Source organism: Nasonia vitripennis, chromosome 2 (assembly GCF_009193385.2).
Source record: "Nasonia vitripennis strain AsymCx chromosome 2, Nvit_psr_1.1, whole genome shotgun sequence".
NCBI classification, from domain to species: Eukaryota; Metazoa; Arthropoda; class Insecta; order Hymenoptera; family Pteromalidae; genus Nasonia; species Nasonia vitripennis.
The window spans coordinates 18,442,185-18,460,616 of NC_045758.1; the positions used below are offsets into that span (position 1 = coordinate 18,442,185).

Here is an 18,432-nt window from a genome sequence, read left to right on the forward strand (position 1 = left end):
GGTCGAAAGTAGCAGATTTTTCCCGCTGGTTGGTTTATGCCACACGTCAAACGAAAAAAATGCCTTTTCTCCCCTTGTTGCACAATTTACTGTTATAAAGCGCATAAGTAAAATAACAAAAGATATCTGTATACAATACGAAATGAGTGATCAACTTTTACAAAGCTTTAAATTAACTCTTTTACGTATTCAGTGGTCATGTATTGTTCAGATGTGTTTATTTCGTTCATTTATATATATATATATATATATATATATATATATATATATATATATATATATATATATAACACTTATAAATACTAACAGTGAACTAAACAATACATATGAATTTAAACTAATTTTTGGACAGTGCTTCGCGAAGAAAATGAAATACTATGATCATGCGCAATAATACAGTATATGCTGCTTGCTTAATTCTTTAACTTCTTTAGAGCATTCATTAAAGTCTGCATCTCTTGATTGACGTTGTGGACTAATTCTTCGACTTGATATTTACTGTCGATTATACTGATTGTCTGCGTGTACGGGTCGTATCTGACGCCAAAATTCCTTGGGATCAATTCAGCGAATTTTCTGTAAACGTTACATCATTTAATTAATATTTTTAGATACTTATCCGTAGGATTTTATTTTTTAAGATTTATTTTTTGTTTGTTTCTTACTAATTATTTATTCATCTATTTTTGTTAAATAGAATCTATTATCGGATGCAAGTGTTAATATCAAAATAGTTTATTTATGCACCGTAATAAAACAGTTTTTGATTGACATTTCACCTTCCATATCAAGGGAAATTCCAAGTTATAGTTTTATTGCATAAAATTACTGACATGTTATCGTAATTTATGCTCGAACGATCACATAGCTCATAGAAGATGCATTATCATAAGAAGGTGCGGTCTCAAACGTTTATAAAAGCAACAATAACACAGCATATCTACTGTTTGCGTGCCCGCTATGCTGAGTAGATAACGCAAATGCTTGCCAAAACAAGCCAAAGAACTTTGTTACATAGTACGTTTAGAAAGTATACAAATTTTTTCATTGCTAAAACTTTAGATTTTTAAATTGGCGTTAAAATAGGATACTCACATCATCTTCTCTTTGGCGTCCTCAAAGTTCTCGGCGACAAAGTAAACTGGCTGATACTCGGTGATTGGGTATTTCTGCACTGCAGTGGTTGCGGGATCGAAAGCGCGCAACTCCGGCTTGCCACTTACACTGTACTCAAGCTCGCCGAACGACGAGAGCAGACCGGCTCCGTAAGCCTTGAGTTCGCCATTCTGCCGACACAGGCCGAACTCTACCGTGAACCAGAAGCACTGTGAATGAGCGAGAGAAATCAAATCATTATCACATAGGGCGTATTCGTTGCCGATAAATACTGTCGAATCTCATGATTTATAAATCTGAACCAAAGTAAAAGCATGTAAAATACTAATTACTAGCTTTACTGCATATGAAGATCTTTTATGAATACGAAGAAGAGACACACATTAGTATAAAATATGAGGCATGTTCTGCAAAATGTGTAAGCTAATAATAAACAATTTTATATAATATATTATTTAGCGTAACAGAGAATACGAGTTTCCATTCTGCTAGCAATATGACTAAAAACACCATCGCGTGGTCTAGAGGGTTACGAAAAGTTTTATTAAGAAATTCGGCAGATAAATGTACGTGTGTAGTGAAATACCAACCGTGGCAAGTTTTTCAATGTACTCGTCGGGTGCACCGAGCGAGGCTAGTCCTATGACCTGAGAGAATTGGGCGAAGGCCGGATCAGCAAAGAGCGGCACGTGCCCGAGTACCTCGTGGCAGACGTCGGGTTCGGGGGTGTAGAGCGGTCGGCTGCTATGCCTGATGTACTGCGTGCTGTGGAATACGCGGAAGGCCAAGCCCGCGAGGAAGTCTCGAGATGACAAGAGCCCAGCCACCGGCCGTAGCGTGAATCCCGTGCAGTCTGTAATTCGAAGAATTTTGTCGTCAAGTTACGTACACACCGTACTTCATTTTACATTTGAAAATGCCATTTTGTTTGCCATCGAACTAATAGGATGTGCAAGTATTTAACAAACGCTTCGCAATCGCGTATGAATGAAACGAATGCGGTTCTCAATAACTACAGGTAATTCATTTGGGATCATTGAGCTGTAATAACTGCAAGATCATTCGAGATCCGAGAGAAAAATCCGATTTTCCGGTTTCCGATTTGCTACAGTTAAGGGTCGTCGCGTGATTCTGGGTAAATAGATGACGTAACGCAATGTTGCCGAACAGGAAACAAACAGTTCACGCCTCCCGGGTCGGAGCGGAAAAATGAACAATCGCTGATAGCTCTGCTAGCGAGAGTTAAAAAGTCTCGGGCATCGGAGCGCGATAAAGGGGATAATAGAATAGATAGGCATGCGCGAGTGCAATCACCGCAATATTAAATTAAGCCACCGATTGTGTGACGCGTGCCTTTGGAGAACGATCGTATTTGCGTCGGCGTTTATTTCCACGCGTGCGTACATTTGCGCAACATCGATAGCGTTGCGTTCATCAAAACATCATTTTTTCGTAAAAAACAGTTTACCCGCGTAAAGACGGTAAAAAACCGTAAGAATTTTTTATCCCATCTACGTATCATGAAATTTTTCATCGCGATAAACAGAGGGATCATTTTATTAATCATGCATGGAGGCTCGATAACCCGTTGGACAGGTTCTCTTTATTTACCAACAAGACCTGTTTTCCAGCTCTTTCGCTGCTTATAATATTACAATACTGATATACATACGCGCTCGTGAGATGTACGTTTTCTTCATTATTATTCGAGATTGCGGAAAATATCGTGAAAATAACAGCGCGAGTAATTAATATGTCAGGTGAGCATTAAACATGCTACATTCATCGGGATTAAATGCAACATTGTATCGCGAGGCATGTTTTCTCGATGTACAAGATATTTGCAAAAAATTTCGAAACCGAAAAATATCGGCTACAGATTAACAATGTATGCACAACGGCTATGAGGACCCACCTTTTAAGAAATTCGAGATGTCTTCGAGCTGTGGAATATTGTCTTCCCTGTAGCCGCAGTTTTCAATCAGCAACGGAAACACGTGATTGTGTTCTCTGCAAGCGAATTTGGGATACAACTCGGTCAGCTTCTTAAACACCGTTCCCCAAGTCTTTATCTCCTCCTCTGTGTAGTCGACTCTCGGAATCGGCTGTCCGCTGTAAAAACACGCGTGACGCAACGTCTTTACAAAAAATCACCTACGAGGAAACGTATTACTCGCGAGGCCACGTTGATGTATTATAATGACGGGTGGCGTTTCGTATGCAATTGCGTAGGATAATTACTGTTTGTAGTGGTAAGCGAGGTCCGCGAAGTACTTTCGCCTGGCGCGGTAAACCGGATCGGTAAAGCCAGGATGGTCGCTGTCGAGCTCGGCACCGTAGGACAGAATCTGGTTGGCGAACTTGTCAAGATCGCGGATCCTGCGCGGAAACCACGGCACTGTGCCCATGTTGTCGCGGTAGTTTCTGCAAAAAAATAGATCGTAAAAACCTTTTTACTTCGAGAAATTTTCAAATTAACGTCTACTACTCTCTATGTCTTAGTCGCGATATTTTTTGTGATAAGTAATTACAAAGTCAAGAAGTAAAAAGTAAGCGGAAAATTAACCTTGATATAATCGAGAAGTATCCGCATTGCTCCTGAAGGGCTTCAACAACGGCCCCCAAATTACCGCCGGGAGCGCATTCCACCATGAATTCGTAGCCATTGGCCTGACGCAAGCTGCTTCTAGACTCGATGTGCAATAGGTTGACTTCGTATTTCTAGAAGCGAAGTGAATTTTTTTATAAGATACCTCGTCATAAATAATTAGATCGTTTTTTCGTAATCATCAATAAACTACGTGTTATATTATAACTCAAATTGCCTTGTTTTCTAGAAACAATGTTTCCTTATTACACATGATTAGATATAGCGTTTAGATCGCCCGAGCGTCGAGACGATTTAATAATGTATGAATAGGATTTTCATAATCCAAACTTTTTTGGAAAAAATATACACTTTTGCACAACTTGTATTGTGTTAATAAGCAATCAAAATCATCTTTCAGTTAATGATTCGTCAACTATTACAACAATCCATATTGTTGTAACCATTATTATATTAATTGAGTTTTAATTTCAATCTTACTATTTATATTAAAGTAGCTTTTATTTATAATTGAATAATATAATAATACTAGATATTTTGTAAAGTTATTTAAATGCGTGAACTCTTATATCTAGAATGATTCTGAAGCTAAAACCACATCGAACGGTTCGGTGTATCGAAACCTCAAATTTGATCCAAATTGAAACCTCAGAGATCAATTTACTCAATTTCGACCAAAGTAATCTATTTGAATCCATAACTATTTTATTATTTCGAACTAAAATAAATTTGAAAAACACCAACGTCAATTTAAACAAATATATCTTCTCAAATTGAGCAAAGGAGCGAACCATAAAAAGTTCTTCGCGCCCCACCTAATTCAGTTTATACTACTTACAGCAAAAAGTTGGAGATAGCGCCCTAGAGCGCCAACTTCATCCTCCTCCTTCGGCGAGAAGATCAGGCAGGTACCTTTAGCCGAGTCCCTGCCTTCCTTGATGTAATTGCCGCCGCTCATGAGTTTTGGCTGCAAAATTTCAACAAAGTTTTTCATTAGGGTTGAACTCATTCCATTAAAGGTACGGAACGTAATTCATGGCTAAATAAATTATTACATCGTTCTTCAACATCGTTTTCTTTGCCAACATAATTCAAAATTACACTTCAAAAAAGCAATCACGATAAGAAAAAGACAAGAAAGTCAAGCAATGCGATTGAACGGCACTAAGAAAGATGAACTCTTGTTTGTGTGTACAAATTCGGCGAAAATATTGTAGCAATAGCGTTGGTCGCGTGAAACTGTGACGACATGAAGCGTGATGAATCGAGATCTCACTGAGTCGAAAGTAGCGATCAATTCTTGGGGCTCGTAAATCAGGGACCAACTCGTGAATAAAAGCCAGAGGACGGTCTCACGAGTTCTTATACGTCGGCGCGATGCCAATAGCCACTAGCGCCCTTCCCTTCTCTTTCGGCTTTCTCCTTCCTCTCGCGCACACTGCTCGGACGGGATGCACGACTTTTTTGCTTCCCCCATATAGGCATCCGCGCAAGCTTCCGATGCAACAGGAAATCTCGCGGGGAGTCGAGGAGGTTGCAAGATTGTAATTGGTACTTTATACTTGAAAGATGATTACAGTATAAATGTTGTTCATTTTATCGTTATTATAGATCATTCGCTTTTTTCCTTTTGCTCGGACTTATTTTAATTGTTTCGAACATTGTTGTGAATTTAAACATCGTAAATAAAATTGCACCCAGATCAATAACATTTTGTATTTATACTATTGTAGAAGTAGCAGATTTTTAAAATTTATTTTATTACATAAAAACTTTAAAATAGAATAGTTTGGTACACCCGTCTTTACGCCATGCATGATAAACAAAAAAAATGATGTAAAAAAGAAATTTATTTCAAGTATTAAAGTTTACAGTTACTTCCGCAACCTCTTAGATGAATGATGCAATCAGAAATTATATGCGTCTCAAAAGTTCGCACAAATCCACCATCTGCAATCCATCATCATCTTTACACCATATATTCGGTGCAAAGTTTGAAAGTCAATGCTACTCGTCGAGAGATTCGTGACCGCAAGAATTCAACGTAGATACCTCGCTATTACGTACGACCTTCATCTGGTCGCGTTTTTATCCAACTTTCATGTGCGAGAATCAGCTGATGAAACATTGGCGTTTAGTTGAGCTAGAAAAGCCCAAGACAACCTAACGTATAAAGGAAGACGTCATTATACTTAAAAGTACAAAACATTTCTTTAGAATTCCGTGTAAGTAGTATATTTGCAAATTAGTTCGCAAATATTTAATCGTAACAATATAAAGTTGTTAAAAGAAGTAATTCAAATTAAATGCTCACAATCGCATGCTTCGATGCAGTTTTTTTTTTGTTTGATAACTGTTTTGCGTATTAATTTTAGCTAAGATTGTATTCAAATCTCTCGATGATGAATTATCAAGTGAATAATAACGATAAAATTATCTTTCGAGAGTTAATATAGAATACAAAATTAATTTTCAATATAAGTTTTACCAAACAGTCCGAATATTTTATCACGAAATTATATGATCCGTGACACTAATGATTTGGAAACTTTAATAATAACACTCAAATTACAAGATTCCGAATTATTCTCTTCATGAAAATAATATCTTTCCTTCAATATAGTATTGATTTTTTGTAATCACGCTACTCTCAAAATAAGATGGAAATCATTCTATTCGCATCCTAATGGTCTCTTCGTTTTTGTGTCTAGATACATGAATTCCGAGAACTACAAAATATAAGTTAATAGAACAACTAAAGTCAAAAGTCGCCAGATATTTCTTCTATACATAATTACTAGAGAAATATTTGGTAAGCTACTAAATGTCGATTACTTAGCATACAGCTTAGCAGAGATAAAAGAAATATACATTCATTTCGTTGAAATGAGGCTCCAACTCTTATTAGTCAGAAAGTTTCTCTTTCAGATGAAGCTTTGTTAAACAGGATTTGAGCGGATGATTTCAAAATTCATGTTTATGATAATCGATGGGTCAGTCATTCATAGCCTTGTAAAGTTCTTTGCTCTTATAAATGATAGAATTTGAAACGTGAAAAGTTTGAAGCTTAATTTTTGCCTTAATCACATTAACGTTCCACAAAATTACGGACTGGCTCGCAAACGATGCGAATAATGGCAAGTGTCATGTGTCAAAAATCTGTGCTTTACAGCCTTCAGCAGCCAATTCGCGAGGTATATACAAAGCAACTCCGCGATTGACTCGCTACTCGAGTTACTGTGTAATTTGAGCGAAAGAGAGTTGGAGAAAGGGTTAAGAGAGGGAGAGGAATGAAGAGTAGGAGAAAGAGGAGCAGAGGAGAACGGAAATTGGATTGAAGCGCGCACCCGCGATGGTAATTTGTTGGTGTTGTCTCCCGTCACCGTTTTCATCGACTACGCTTCGATGCGCAGTTGTTGTTGAAGCGACAGCAGAGAATTTACTTTAGAAGGAAGACATCGAAAGAGGTAAGTTGATTTCGAAGTTGAAAGGACAGTTAACTTTTTCTAAAATTTCTTCCGATATTATCGTCACGTATCAGGACGATATTAAAAATATCAAGTGTTGGAAAGTTGTTTGTTAAGGTTCTTAGATGTTTACAAGTTAAGCTTATGATTTTTAAACAATGATTTTGACGAGCTCTTTCCTTTTTCCCTCTGTTTGTTAACGGTGCAATAAAGGACCACTTATGCCACTCATAGGCGTGACATGAATGCGGATTTATGCCACGCAGTGCTATAATGCATATTACTTGATTTCGAGTCATTTTTTAAAATTTCATTCGGCAAAGTGATGGATAATTAATGAAGGAAACTATTTCATAGTTCACCGTAATTATGTTTTTGTCGTTTGTTATGAACTCATTTTTTTGTCTGGTGCAAAATTTGAAATTTAAAAAAACTTTTAAACTCGTTTCCTTCCGCGTATATTAATTAACAAGCACTTGTAATTATATCTCAAATTTCAAAAGCATTTTATTAGCTACTATGAATATAGTGATTACTCAAATAAAAAAAAATAACCAAAGTAAAAAGGTTAGGCGCGTTTGATGTTTGGGTATCATCATGAATGTCAATAAGTATTTTTACTGTGAAATTACAGATTAAAAAATAACTCAGATCAATTAAAACAAGTCATGTTTACAATCATATTATTTTATTTATAATACGACTAACAAAAAATCACATGGTACATACTTTTACATTGAAAATATTTTATTTTATTGAAATAACAATTTTATAAGTTTATGTAGACAAATGAAATATGCGGAAAGTTACACTTACAATTAGACAACACCATGAACAAAATATAAAATTGCCCCAGGGGTGGAGCAATGCATTTTAAAGGGGCATGGCAAGTTACGTAGTAAGTATCTTGAGAGTTGTTTGTAATTGATCAATATATTACTTGAGTTTAAATAACCAATCATTTGAATGATCTCTTAACTAAACATAATGATTTTTGTTAGCAGTATTATATATAAAATTGACTTGTTTTAATTGATCTCAGTTATTTTTTAATCTGTAATTTCACAGTAAAAATACTTATTGACATCCATGATGATACGCAAAAAATCAAACGCGCCTAACTTTTTTACTTTAGTTAAGTTTTTTTTTAGAGATTTCATGTCTTTTTTAAAGAACTTATTGAACTATGTACCCTAAACTTGTTCTAAAGATAAAATATATATGATGATGGTGTTCGGGTAGGGCACACTGAAATTTTTATTACGGGAATATCGATATCTCTCGTGTATGGTATGCAGGTGCATAAGGTCGCCGATGACAGGGTCTTGTTAATGCACTCCATAGCTTTTGATGTCTAAAATCAGATTTTACACTTAGACAATGAAAGCTATGGAACGCACTACCTCGATCGCGCCATTGTGGACCGCATGTACCTGGACAGTAAACATAACCAATTTGAACATTTTTGCATCAAGTACAGTGAGCACTGACTCCGTTATTGGTCACCCTAGACCGCATTCATGGCCGATATTGACACGTGGATACAAAAATCTACAGCGCGCAATATATATAGACCGCTTCTTCATCGAAGACCCTTGGCACCTAGACATCGAACGTGACCGGCTACCGCAAAACGATATTTTCATGTATGCACAAAAAGTTACGAAATCAACTTCCTGGGCCCCGTCATCAGTGACCTCGAAAGTTTGTGCAGCGACAGTACGGCAGCTGTTCAAAAACATAACCTTAAATTCAAGCAGACAATGTAAACACATTTACTCTGCGCAACTTATAGAAATCTGTGGGAATAAGCGATACCCAACTGTATTACAAATAATAGCTTGTGCGGCCAACTTCACGGTCCTACCACTTTTAGGCTAGAAAGCCAACTTCATGGTCCTACCACTGGAGAAAAAAGTAGAGATACTGTTTTGAGCATTCGTGATATATAAACTCGTTTATTATTAAACGAAACGGCTTTTTAACAAATATTTTCATTGAAAACCATAGTTTAGCTCAGAAAACATACTGATAAGCCAAACAAACTCACGAACAGTAACGATAAGCATTTTTTTCTGTATTATGAAAAATCCGAACACAAATATAGAAGTAAATAGTATATATCATGGGCACCGCTGCTTCGTCTGCTTTTTAAACTCGCCTTCGTGGCGCTACCGCGTCACTTGACAACATATTCCATTGTGAAATTATTTCACTGATCAAATCAAGTTTGGGTCCGTGACATTAATTATTTAATTATTTGATGTTCAGCTGATTTTATAATTTATTATAGACATATTCTTGTGTTTCATCTAATTTCCATATGATGCATTTTCTTCTTTTAATCCCCTCCGTGACGTCAATGACGGGTTGCACCTATCAAGCTTTGATTGCTTCACTTTACTTTATTTTAAACCGGGTCCAGACTTTTTAATTCGTCGTCTATTAGGTAGCAAACTGGTTTCGTTGCTGTATCTTACACGAGACTGTTCTTGAAACTTCGATTTACCATGAGAACGAGATCTTTGCGTCTCATGAGTAATGTTTCGTAAATAATTCTTTATATATATATATATATATATATATATATATATTCTATTACAAAATGTATAACAACCTACATCCATTCATCAGATTGTGAGCATATATCGAAGATAGATAACATAAAATTTTGTTCAAATTTGATCTGGGAGAAGATTGATAAATAGTAATAAAGCAAAAAATGTTGGCGAATATCGTACATTTTTTTTTATATTTATCGAACTCTTTAGAAAATTCTTGCAGTATAGTATCTTTTCATTGAACAATATGAATATCTAGATTTGCAGTATGTTAAGACAAAAAGTAGTACTACTAAAAAAATGTCTTGTCCAAGCAACAGCCTTGAATATAAAAAAATGTGAATTTATAAATAATTGATTACGATCATACGTTATTAACATGATTATAAGACAAAATAATAGCAAACACATATATAGCGTATCCCAATTTCTTTTTAGACATATAATTCACACACTATAATATTTAATACAATCAAACATAACATTCATGAGATATACAAAATAAAGGTAAAGATTCTTCTCTTTCAGTTTAAATAATTTTAAAATTAGAAATGTCTATCAATTTTATTATTGTTATTGTTTAAATACTTTACAAATGCAGTGGAATCATATTTTTGTTGTTGGTAAATTAGTTGAGTTGCCAATAAATTACAGATTAATTATCATATGTAGTCAAGACTTGAATGTTCAAGAAAGTAAAATTTCTGAATTTAGTTATCGATATGTAGATGCTACATTCTTAGACTTTTTTCATAAAGTATAATAATAAAATAATACAGCTAAGTTTATTTTTAATAATTATTGTAAAATTAGATTTTCTAGATTTATTATACTTACTTGATGCATGCTATTTAAAAATGTATGGACTAGATGAGAAATAACTACTGCAAGTATAGATTTTTGAGTGCTAAATTCACAACATTTTAGATGTTTGGAATATGTCTTAAAAATCTCTTTATTTGTAACAATTAATAATGGCGTTTGGATACAATTGTTTACATTTGAATTACAGTTTGGTTCTATCTTATGACATTTCTTCAACTCGTCACGCAATTATAACAACGTCAATGTTTCTAAAATCGTATCAATAATCGCGATACAATAAATAGTTTTAGAATTTTAAAAACATGTTTTATCAAACAATTTCAAGCATTAATTGCTCGGATATTAATTAAAGAAAAAAGCATCAATAATTCTTCTTATTTTTTTTTGTCCGATCTTAACAAAACAAGGCTCGTTTTGTTCCTTAAGAATTTTCAGGGGGATTAGCGGTAGGAAAATTTAAGATACAATTTACCAGAACGGTGCTACATCAGTTTGTTTGAGAAAATCACTCAAATTTTAATAAACAAACTGATCCAGCGCCGTTCTAGTAAATCGTATCATGAATTCTCCTACCGTTACTACCCCTGAAATTTCTCAATGAACAAAATGAGCCTTGTTTTGTTTAGATCGGACAGAAAATAAGAAAAGTTATTAATGCTTTTTTCTTTAATTAATATCCGAGCAATTAATGCTTGAAATTGTTTAATAAAATATGTTTTTGTTCTCTTTTGTATAATTTTTCAATATTCTTGCTTGTAATAAAATAGTATTTGACAATTCCAAATTCTAAAACTACTCTTGACCGAGTGAACTACCTTAAGCTTAAAAATCAGCTTGTACCGCTTTACGAAAACAAATGATGACTCTCACAAAATTAATTTGCATCTTACGCATATTTACTTATCAAAAACGACAACCAAGATGAAAATATTAGAAAATATAAACAATTGATCTTACCTTATCAGGTGGCGAGCCACACGTAATATTCTCACTGTCCTTGATCTTTGCGACCATCATTTTGACGCAGTGCTTTCTTCAATTGGGATCGACTGAACTGCTGGAATTTTAGTAGTAAGAAAGTATTTCCGAAGAGATGCTGCGTTGAATGATTGAGTCGGGTCGAAGTTTCGAGCGTTACTGATTAACCGGTCTTTAGGCGCCGGTTTTAAGTCGTCGAGCGCGTTATCCACGCCTCCTCTAAGCACGCGTCATCAGCACACGTCTTATAATGGAAAATCGAAAGGAAATGGGAATTGCGACGTATCGCGCGTACCATAACAGCGCAAGCTCTTCTGGGATTTTAAAAGTATGTACTTTAATACACGTAGGTATATATTCAAAGAACACGTTGCTTTTCTACTGTAAATTTGTAATGGGGGACTAAAAATGGCACCGTTTTTGGGCAATACTAGGAACGTTGAAGATGCGATCAAGAAAATGTAGTAACATAACCTCAAAATTTCGCATTTATTATCGAAAACCCATGGAATTTAGGTCAAATTTCATCGTTTTTCCAAATTTTGAAAATTTTACTGTTTATTTATAAATCATCAGAGATAATTGGTGTATCCAAATGCATAAGCATGATTTTAAAATGCTCGTTTCAGCAGCAATTGGCATCGATGAATTTCTTTACGAGTTGCAACATTGTTTTTGCATTACTTGAAAAGAAAACTTGATTGTCAGCATCAAGATGATAAGAATTAATTATTTACTTAAAACATCAAATGCACAATTGTGAAGTAGCAATGATTAATTAGTGAAAATTTATTTATAAATTATTTCTAATTGTATTAACGAATGTGTATATAAAAATAAATCAATTTAAAAACATTGTATTAAAAGTAATATTTATTGCATTTATTATTTTCGTACCCTCCTTGAGATAATCAACCTCGCAGTCAGCGTATCATTATAGCTATTGATTAGAAACCAGATGAATGCAAGAAAGTCGTATTAATAGTTTCTTGAAGTTGATAATGCATTAGTACATAGAAAGTCCGTCGTTGCACTTTTCATAACTTTGCGTGTTTCAGCAAGATCTCACAATATAATTGTATGAAATGTTTAACATTGATCGATAAGACAAAAAAACATTTCGCACATAGTTACTTCTGCAAATTATTGCGCGATACAGTCTCGCGTATTTTGAAGAGTTTGACAGCAAAACATAGAGACAAGCATTAAATGTTGACCAGATACAAAATTGAAAATAAAAACAGCACTCTCTGCTGCGCCATTCCAGTCGTTCGATTAAAACTCGGCTCTGCTCATAAATACTTTAGCAATAATTTAGAAGAATCAAAAACTCATTTGCATAAAGTAGCGCTCTCGCGCTCCGGCGTAATAAAAATCTCCTTAAATCAGAGCCGCGGCGGCCGACTCGAGTTTTATCTCCGCTCGTGCTATTATGCCGGATCCCTGGGAGGGCGCGAGCCTAAATGACCGTTCCGCGCGTGGCCCGGGATACACATACCGTTCCGCCGAAAGTTTCCATTCCGCTGCGAGAACTCGTAAAAGTTTAATCCGAATCCGAACGTACGCGGCAGCGCTTATCTCCGCGAAGTAAAGTAGAGAACGCTATTACCGCGCACCGGAAAATCGCCAGATGCCGCCAGCACTCGAGTCTTTTGATGTGAAAGCTGTGAGCGGAATTCCCATCAGCGCGCTGTCGTTATTTGGCCACGATGTTTTCAGGTCTAGCTCTGCGATTTCGAAAGTAAGTGTTCTTCGGTGGGCAAGCTTGTGTACATAAATTAGGTTTTAAAAAAAGTTGTAGCAATTAAATTGTGAGGCTAACCATTTTTAGATTTTCAAAGTAAAAAGCATCATAGATTTAAGTACGCAAATTGTAGCTCAAGTTATCAAGTCCTGAAAAATAGTACATTATGCAACAAGGGACTAAAGTCGTAGGTTATTCCCGCGAGTGGGTTTCAGTAATCGTCCGAGAAAATGATCGATTTTAGTTCCGTGTGGCATACAGCGCTTTATTCACGACTGAACTGTGTAGCCACTTTATCTCTTGAAAAGTGGGATCTACTCAGCCACTGACATTATAACGAAAATATACATTTAAACATTTGATATATTTAAAATTTAAAATTTTTCAAAAACTTTAAAATGTTTTCATAATTTTGCAACTTTTCAACATTTTAAAATTTTTTAAAAATTTTCAAAATTTTTCAGATTTTGCTGGAATAAAGTAAATTTGCGGAAATAAAATACTACTTTCGTCCCGCTTTTCAAAGAATAAAGTGGCTATTATAGTTCAGTCGTAAATAAATACTCTGATACTCTAATAAAGATGATAAAGGTTTTTAGAAACCAACGTTATACATTATAATATGGACTGCAAAAAATAATTGTCGTTTATACAACGCAGGATTCCAGCAAAGCCACATGAAACGAAAGAATTGCAATGGTCAAGTTGAAAATAAGTATTCCAACAAAAATATTTGTTCGCCGGTCATTTTACTGCAAACGAGACTATGATGCAATATATTAAAAGATTTTTACGATTGCCTTAATTGCGCAAGCTCCGAATCCCCGAGAAAAAAATTATGTCATAAAATTGGTAATCCCGCAACGCTGCGTCACCGCGCAGACGAGAAGCTCGCTCCACAGGAACGAAACAGCTGTGCGTGCGGGCCGGGCACTCAACGGGCAGGCGCCGAGCCGCCTACCGCCGCCGCGCGGAGCAGCGGCCGGCTGCAGCGGTGAAAATTTCGCCGTGCCAGAGCCACGCGAGTGGCCGCGCGCGCTGCTTGTTCGCGAAGGAGCTTTTGAGCTTGCGATCGCGTGTGACGCTCGAGTGTGTGAAGTTTGTACCATGTGCGGGATTAAAGGTGGTGATGGGCGCCTGCTGCTGATTTCTGCAGTCGTCGTGGCTATTCTTCTCACCTGTCCCGGTGAGTACTTCTCCGTAGTTGTTATATGTAGACCTCCGTTCATTTGCTGTCAACGTTTAAGAAGAAGAATCCAAAGACTTTTTCTCAAGATTTACGCTATTCATATATATATACGTAATCGTTTGTTTAACGAGCTAAACGGAACTAAACTATAATTTTGCAACATAGCTTTTAGTAATGTTTTATCATACCGTTAAAATGTGAGTTTGCATTGTTTTCTGCATGTTTGTCTTTCGGCTCTGGACTAGGATTGTATAAGTGGAGAAAGTTTTGGCAATGAGGCCGCACGTTGAGTGCAGAAGTTAAGCTTAGAGAGAGCTTTGGTTTACACGTCCTAATGAATCTCGTGGATGCGTTACAATTTCGCTACAATATCATGTGGTAACTCAGTTTATCGTAATGCAAATATATCGAAAAACTAATAAAAGTGAGCAAAGTGAAGAGGGACTTTTAAAACAATATTTTTATCAACCTCGAGAGGCTTTAAAACTTATTAACTTGCTGACTTTATACCAGTCTTACACAATTATGCAGTCTATTAAATGGCCAGACTTATTGGAGCAATTTTGTTACGATCAGTGTTGTTTGAGTTTCGTTGTTATGATATGAGATGAGGAATGTTAAAAGCGTATTTTCAATAAAGCTGGTTCGATTACGTTATCGGCAATTTATATAATTTTGGAATTTATGCAGTTCCATCGAGTATAATTAGGCTCTAAAGCAGATTTACTTAATTTTATGAAACCACTATTAGCACTATCTACTATATTAAAAGGTGTATCGTTAAATCAGCAACGTGATAGGTATGTTATTATTTTAAATACAATAAATAAGTGATCGCGGGGTTATACTTTAATATCTGACGATAACGTTTAATCCGCTAAGTGCTCTATTCGATGATTACTGTTGTATATCGAAACAGTATTTAAAATTTCCAAACACTATTGATATAAATACTCGCATCATCCATTAAAGGTTCAAATAACAACTTGTCAATAAATTATTTGTTTATAATTTTATATAATACAGCATTTTCTTATTATATGTGCAGCATACACAAAATTGATACACGCTGATTTGTTTGCACACACAATAATCATTAAGCTCGTTTATGATTGCGTAAACAAGAAAATAAATGTGATATCCAAATCAAAATCAAACTTCTCCTAAATATTTGCCTTGCCTGAATATCAGCGAACAAGGCTCATCAACTAAACCGCCGACTAAACTGCGAACTGCTCCGACGATAAGCTCCCAGGGCACATCGACCCAGCCGAGTTTTCAGAAAGTACAATGCACCTCTCAGCCCTCTCTTCTTTTTCGAAACAGAACTGAGCAGACGCTCATTTGGAACGTCGCCGACCCCTCGTCCGCTTAGCTTCAACTAATCGGGCAAAGTCGTCCCCAAACTTTCCTTACGCTCATCGATCTTTCGAACGTGTCAAAAAGTCGCACGAGGCGAACTGGCTAATCCTTGCCGTTCTTCCGGCCATTTAGCGACGCATCTCTACCGTCCTCATTCGAGATTCTCATCTCGAGCCAGAGTGGCTTTAAGAGCTATAGGAGAAATAAAGCGTGCAGCACTGCTGCATGTCGAATTCACGATTAGCTGCGGCCCGCGCGAGAACAATGAAATAAGGGACATTCCTATACTACTTTTCCGATAATTAATTACGCGAGAGAGCCACAGTCGCTTGCACAGTTAATTTGGATTTAGGGATGGCGTGGAGCAAGAGAGAGAGAACGAGTAAACTTATTTCTCTGTAATATTGAACTTGCTTACAGCTGTTCTCGTTAACCTGTTTTGGTTTATACAAAGTTAATTGGATTTCGTACAGTTCAAAGCCTTGACTTCATCATGTATACTTAATATCAAACACGAATGCAAGCAAACGACCTTTCGAACTTAAAAATGTATGAACATGCATGAAAATAAATGTTATCACTGTAAAAGTTAAGAAGTACTACATGTATTGTAACAACTTTGTATGCAAGGTTTAATTTAATTATAATATTAAGTTTGTGCGACAATTCATGATGCCCTGGCACAAAATAATAATGTTGTCTCTTTCGTGGCCACTTGCCTCGTGCACAGAGAAAAATAGTGTCTCTGGGGCCGATGAGATCGATAGAATACAGGATTCTTGTCGATGTACTCAATTTAGCGGAACTGGCTCGAGAATTGTCGCAACAATAAAAATAGAACCGTAGCGCATAACCTCCTGTTGGGCTGCGGTGCCTCGGTGCGGAATAAACGAGTTATTTCGTGGTCGGCCGTCTTGAGCGTGAAGAACATCTTTGATCCTAATTCTAAAGAATGTTCGAATCGAGCTCTGTAGTGACGATTTGGCGCGTGGGTTGCTGGGGAGAGAAATGCGTTGCCATGAAAGATTAACAGTTTCTTTTTTCTCGAGACGTGAAAAACGGAGCCCTTGACGCGCGTCAGTTAGATCAAAACAGAAAATAAGTTCTTTAAAACCATCACGCGACTTGTTCTTCCTTTACAATTACAAAAATATGTAGGAATGTGAGTGTAAAAGTAATAGAGAACACTCGCTGGCTTCTCTCTAAAAAGTCCTAAAAAGAGGTTAGAGGGAAGTACACAAGAGGGATGCGTGAGAGGGAGAGAGAGATAGATCGGAAGGGCAGTTCCGAGATGAGCCACCAGGTCCAGGCAGAGTGTGATTTGAGACGTGGGTGAGAGCGGACGTTTGAGAGAGTTGTGATGTCGAGGCTCAAGAGAACGTCATTGTTAATACAATTTGGTTGTTAATAAACTATTCTTGTCTGTTTACCCAATATCTCCATCACTAAACCATACAAGCCTACACCTCAAATCCCACAAATATGTAGTTCATTTTTGAATACCTAGATTTATTGAAGAATACATTCTACAGTAGTAAGATAAGTGACAATGGCAAATTTGCGTGTCTGAACAGATCCAACAAGTTCTACTGCATAATCTCCTTTGGTCATACCAGTATTTCACATTCATAAAAACACAATATTTAAAGCTGTTTCTACATTTGCACACATTTTTTTAGCAACTCCGTTTGAGGATAAAACACGCTACATACGCTTTTTATCAAAGGTATATAGAAAATCACATCAAGAATAAATTTGATTTGTAAAGTTCGATTAATATCAGGTTTATTTTATCGCCATGATTCCCAACGAATCCGCGTTAATTCCCCTTTATAAAAATACACATCGATCTCTCGCAAACTTCCCGATATTTTTCCAATCGAGAATCCAACTCTGGCAGCATCGGACAAGCCTGGCGAACTAACGCACTGACACTCAGCGTTTATTTATCGTTCTTCGGGCTATTTATTTTTCAATTCATCTCTGGCAGGAAAAAATCGACAGCGCTCAGACACTCCACACACATGGGCAGAAAAATTCGTGCCAAATGACCACCTGCGTGCGTACTCGCGTCAAAACATATATATTCGCGTCAGCGATACGCGCGGCATCAATAAACCTTGCGCGCGCGCGTTCTCTCTTATTTTAATTCGCCGAAACGGAAAAAGAGCCGGTCTCCGCACGTGTTTACTCTCGCGCGACGACGGCTGTATACGCGTTATACGGCATCGTGCAGCTGCGCTTTATATGCTGTATGTAGAGCAAAGTCCCGAATTTCCATAGCGCGCTGTATACGCTGCTGCCGCGGACCTGTTTCGGGACTGGAAATCGGCTAGAGCGGAAACCCAAGCTCTACGCGCCTGAGACGTGGATTAGCAGGCACCGGTGTTGCCTTGCAGCGACTGCGTTATTATTATGACGCGTCTAGAATTCCTTGATTCCCCTGATGGCTGCTTTATGCGATTAATCTTGATTAGGGTATAAATGCATGCAGAGAACTTTTCAGATTATGCCACTCGAAGAATAAAGTTTCGTAACTCCTTTGGAACTCACAATTACCAAAACGCGCTTCAAAATTTTAA

At 36.7% G+C, this 18,432-nt stretch overlaps 2 protein-coding genes across 6 annotated transcripts in view; one reads left to right on the top strand and one right to left on the bottom strand.

Annotated features, from left to right (window-relative positions):
- Positions 1–243: 243 nt before the first annotated feature.
- On the bottom strand, positions 244–11,726 carry LOC100115984 (protein henna). 2 transcript variants are annotated; one of them, XM_001600505.5, is made up of 8 exons: positions 11,535–11,726; positions 4,563–4,691; positions 3,683–3,837; positions 3,358–3,540; positions 3,032–3,228; positions 1,707–1,969; positions 1,096–1,325; positions 244–576 (listed from the first exon to the last, which is right to left on the bottom strand). In XM_001600505.5, the coding sequence occupies exons 1-8, from the start codon at positions 11,592–11,594 to the stop codon at positions 414–416; spliced, it is 1,380 nt and encodes a 459-aa protein (XP_001600555.1). In that variant the 5' UTR covers positions 11,595–11,726; the 3' UTR covers positions 244–413. The 2 variants fall into 2 exon arrangements, with proteins under 2 accessions (XP_001600555.1, XP_031778598.1); XM_031922738.2 differs by lacking the exon at positions 11,535–11,726 and adding an exon at positions 4,780–7,737 and having other exon boundaries at positions 382–576.
- A 2,574-nt stretch (positions 11,727–14,300) lies between these two features.
- The window catches only part of LOC100679483, a 64,117-nt gene continuing 59,985 nt past the window's right edge, over positions 14,301–18,432 (top strand). For all 4 annotated transcript variants that reach the window (XM_031922560.1, XM_031922561.1, XM_031922562.1 and 1 more), the window contains exon 1: positions 14,301–14,485. In XM_031922560.1, the coding sequence (XP_031778420.1) occupies positions 14,407–14,485 (79 nt within the window). In that variant the 5' untranslated portion in view covers positions 14,301–14,406. The remainder of the gene's footprint in view (positions 14,486–18,432) is intronic.

Bases quoted from the DNA above. Each gene is read 5' to 3' on its own strand.
- LOC100115984 (XM_001600505.5), bottom strand. From the start codon at position 11,594: ATGATGGTCGCAAAGATCAAGGACAGTGAGAATATTACGTGTGGCTCG. The intron at 4,692-11,534 runs GTAAGATCAATT...GAAATTTTGCAG, and splicing joins GTGGCTCGCCACCTGATAAG to CCAAAACTCATGAGCGGCGG. The intron at 3,541-3,682 runs GTTAATTTTCCG...ATTTTTTTGCAG, and splicing joins TACTTCTCGATTATATCAAG to AAACTACCGCGACAACATGG.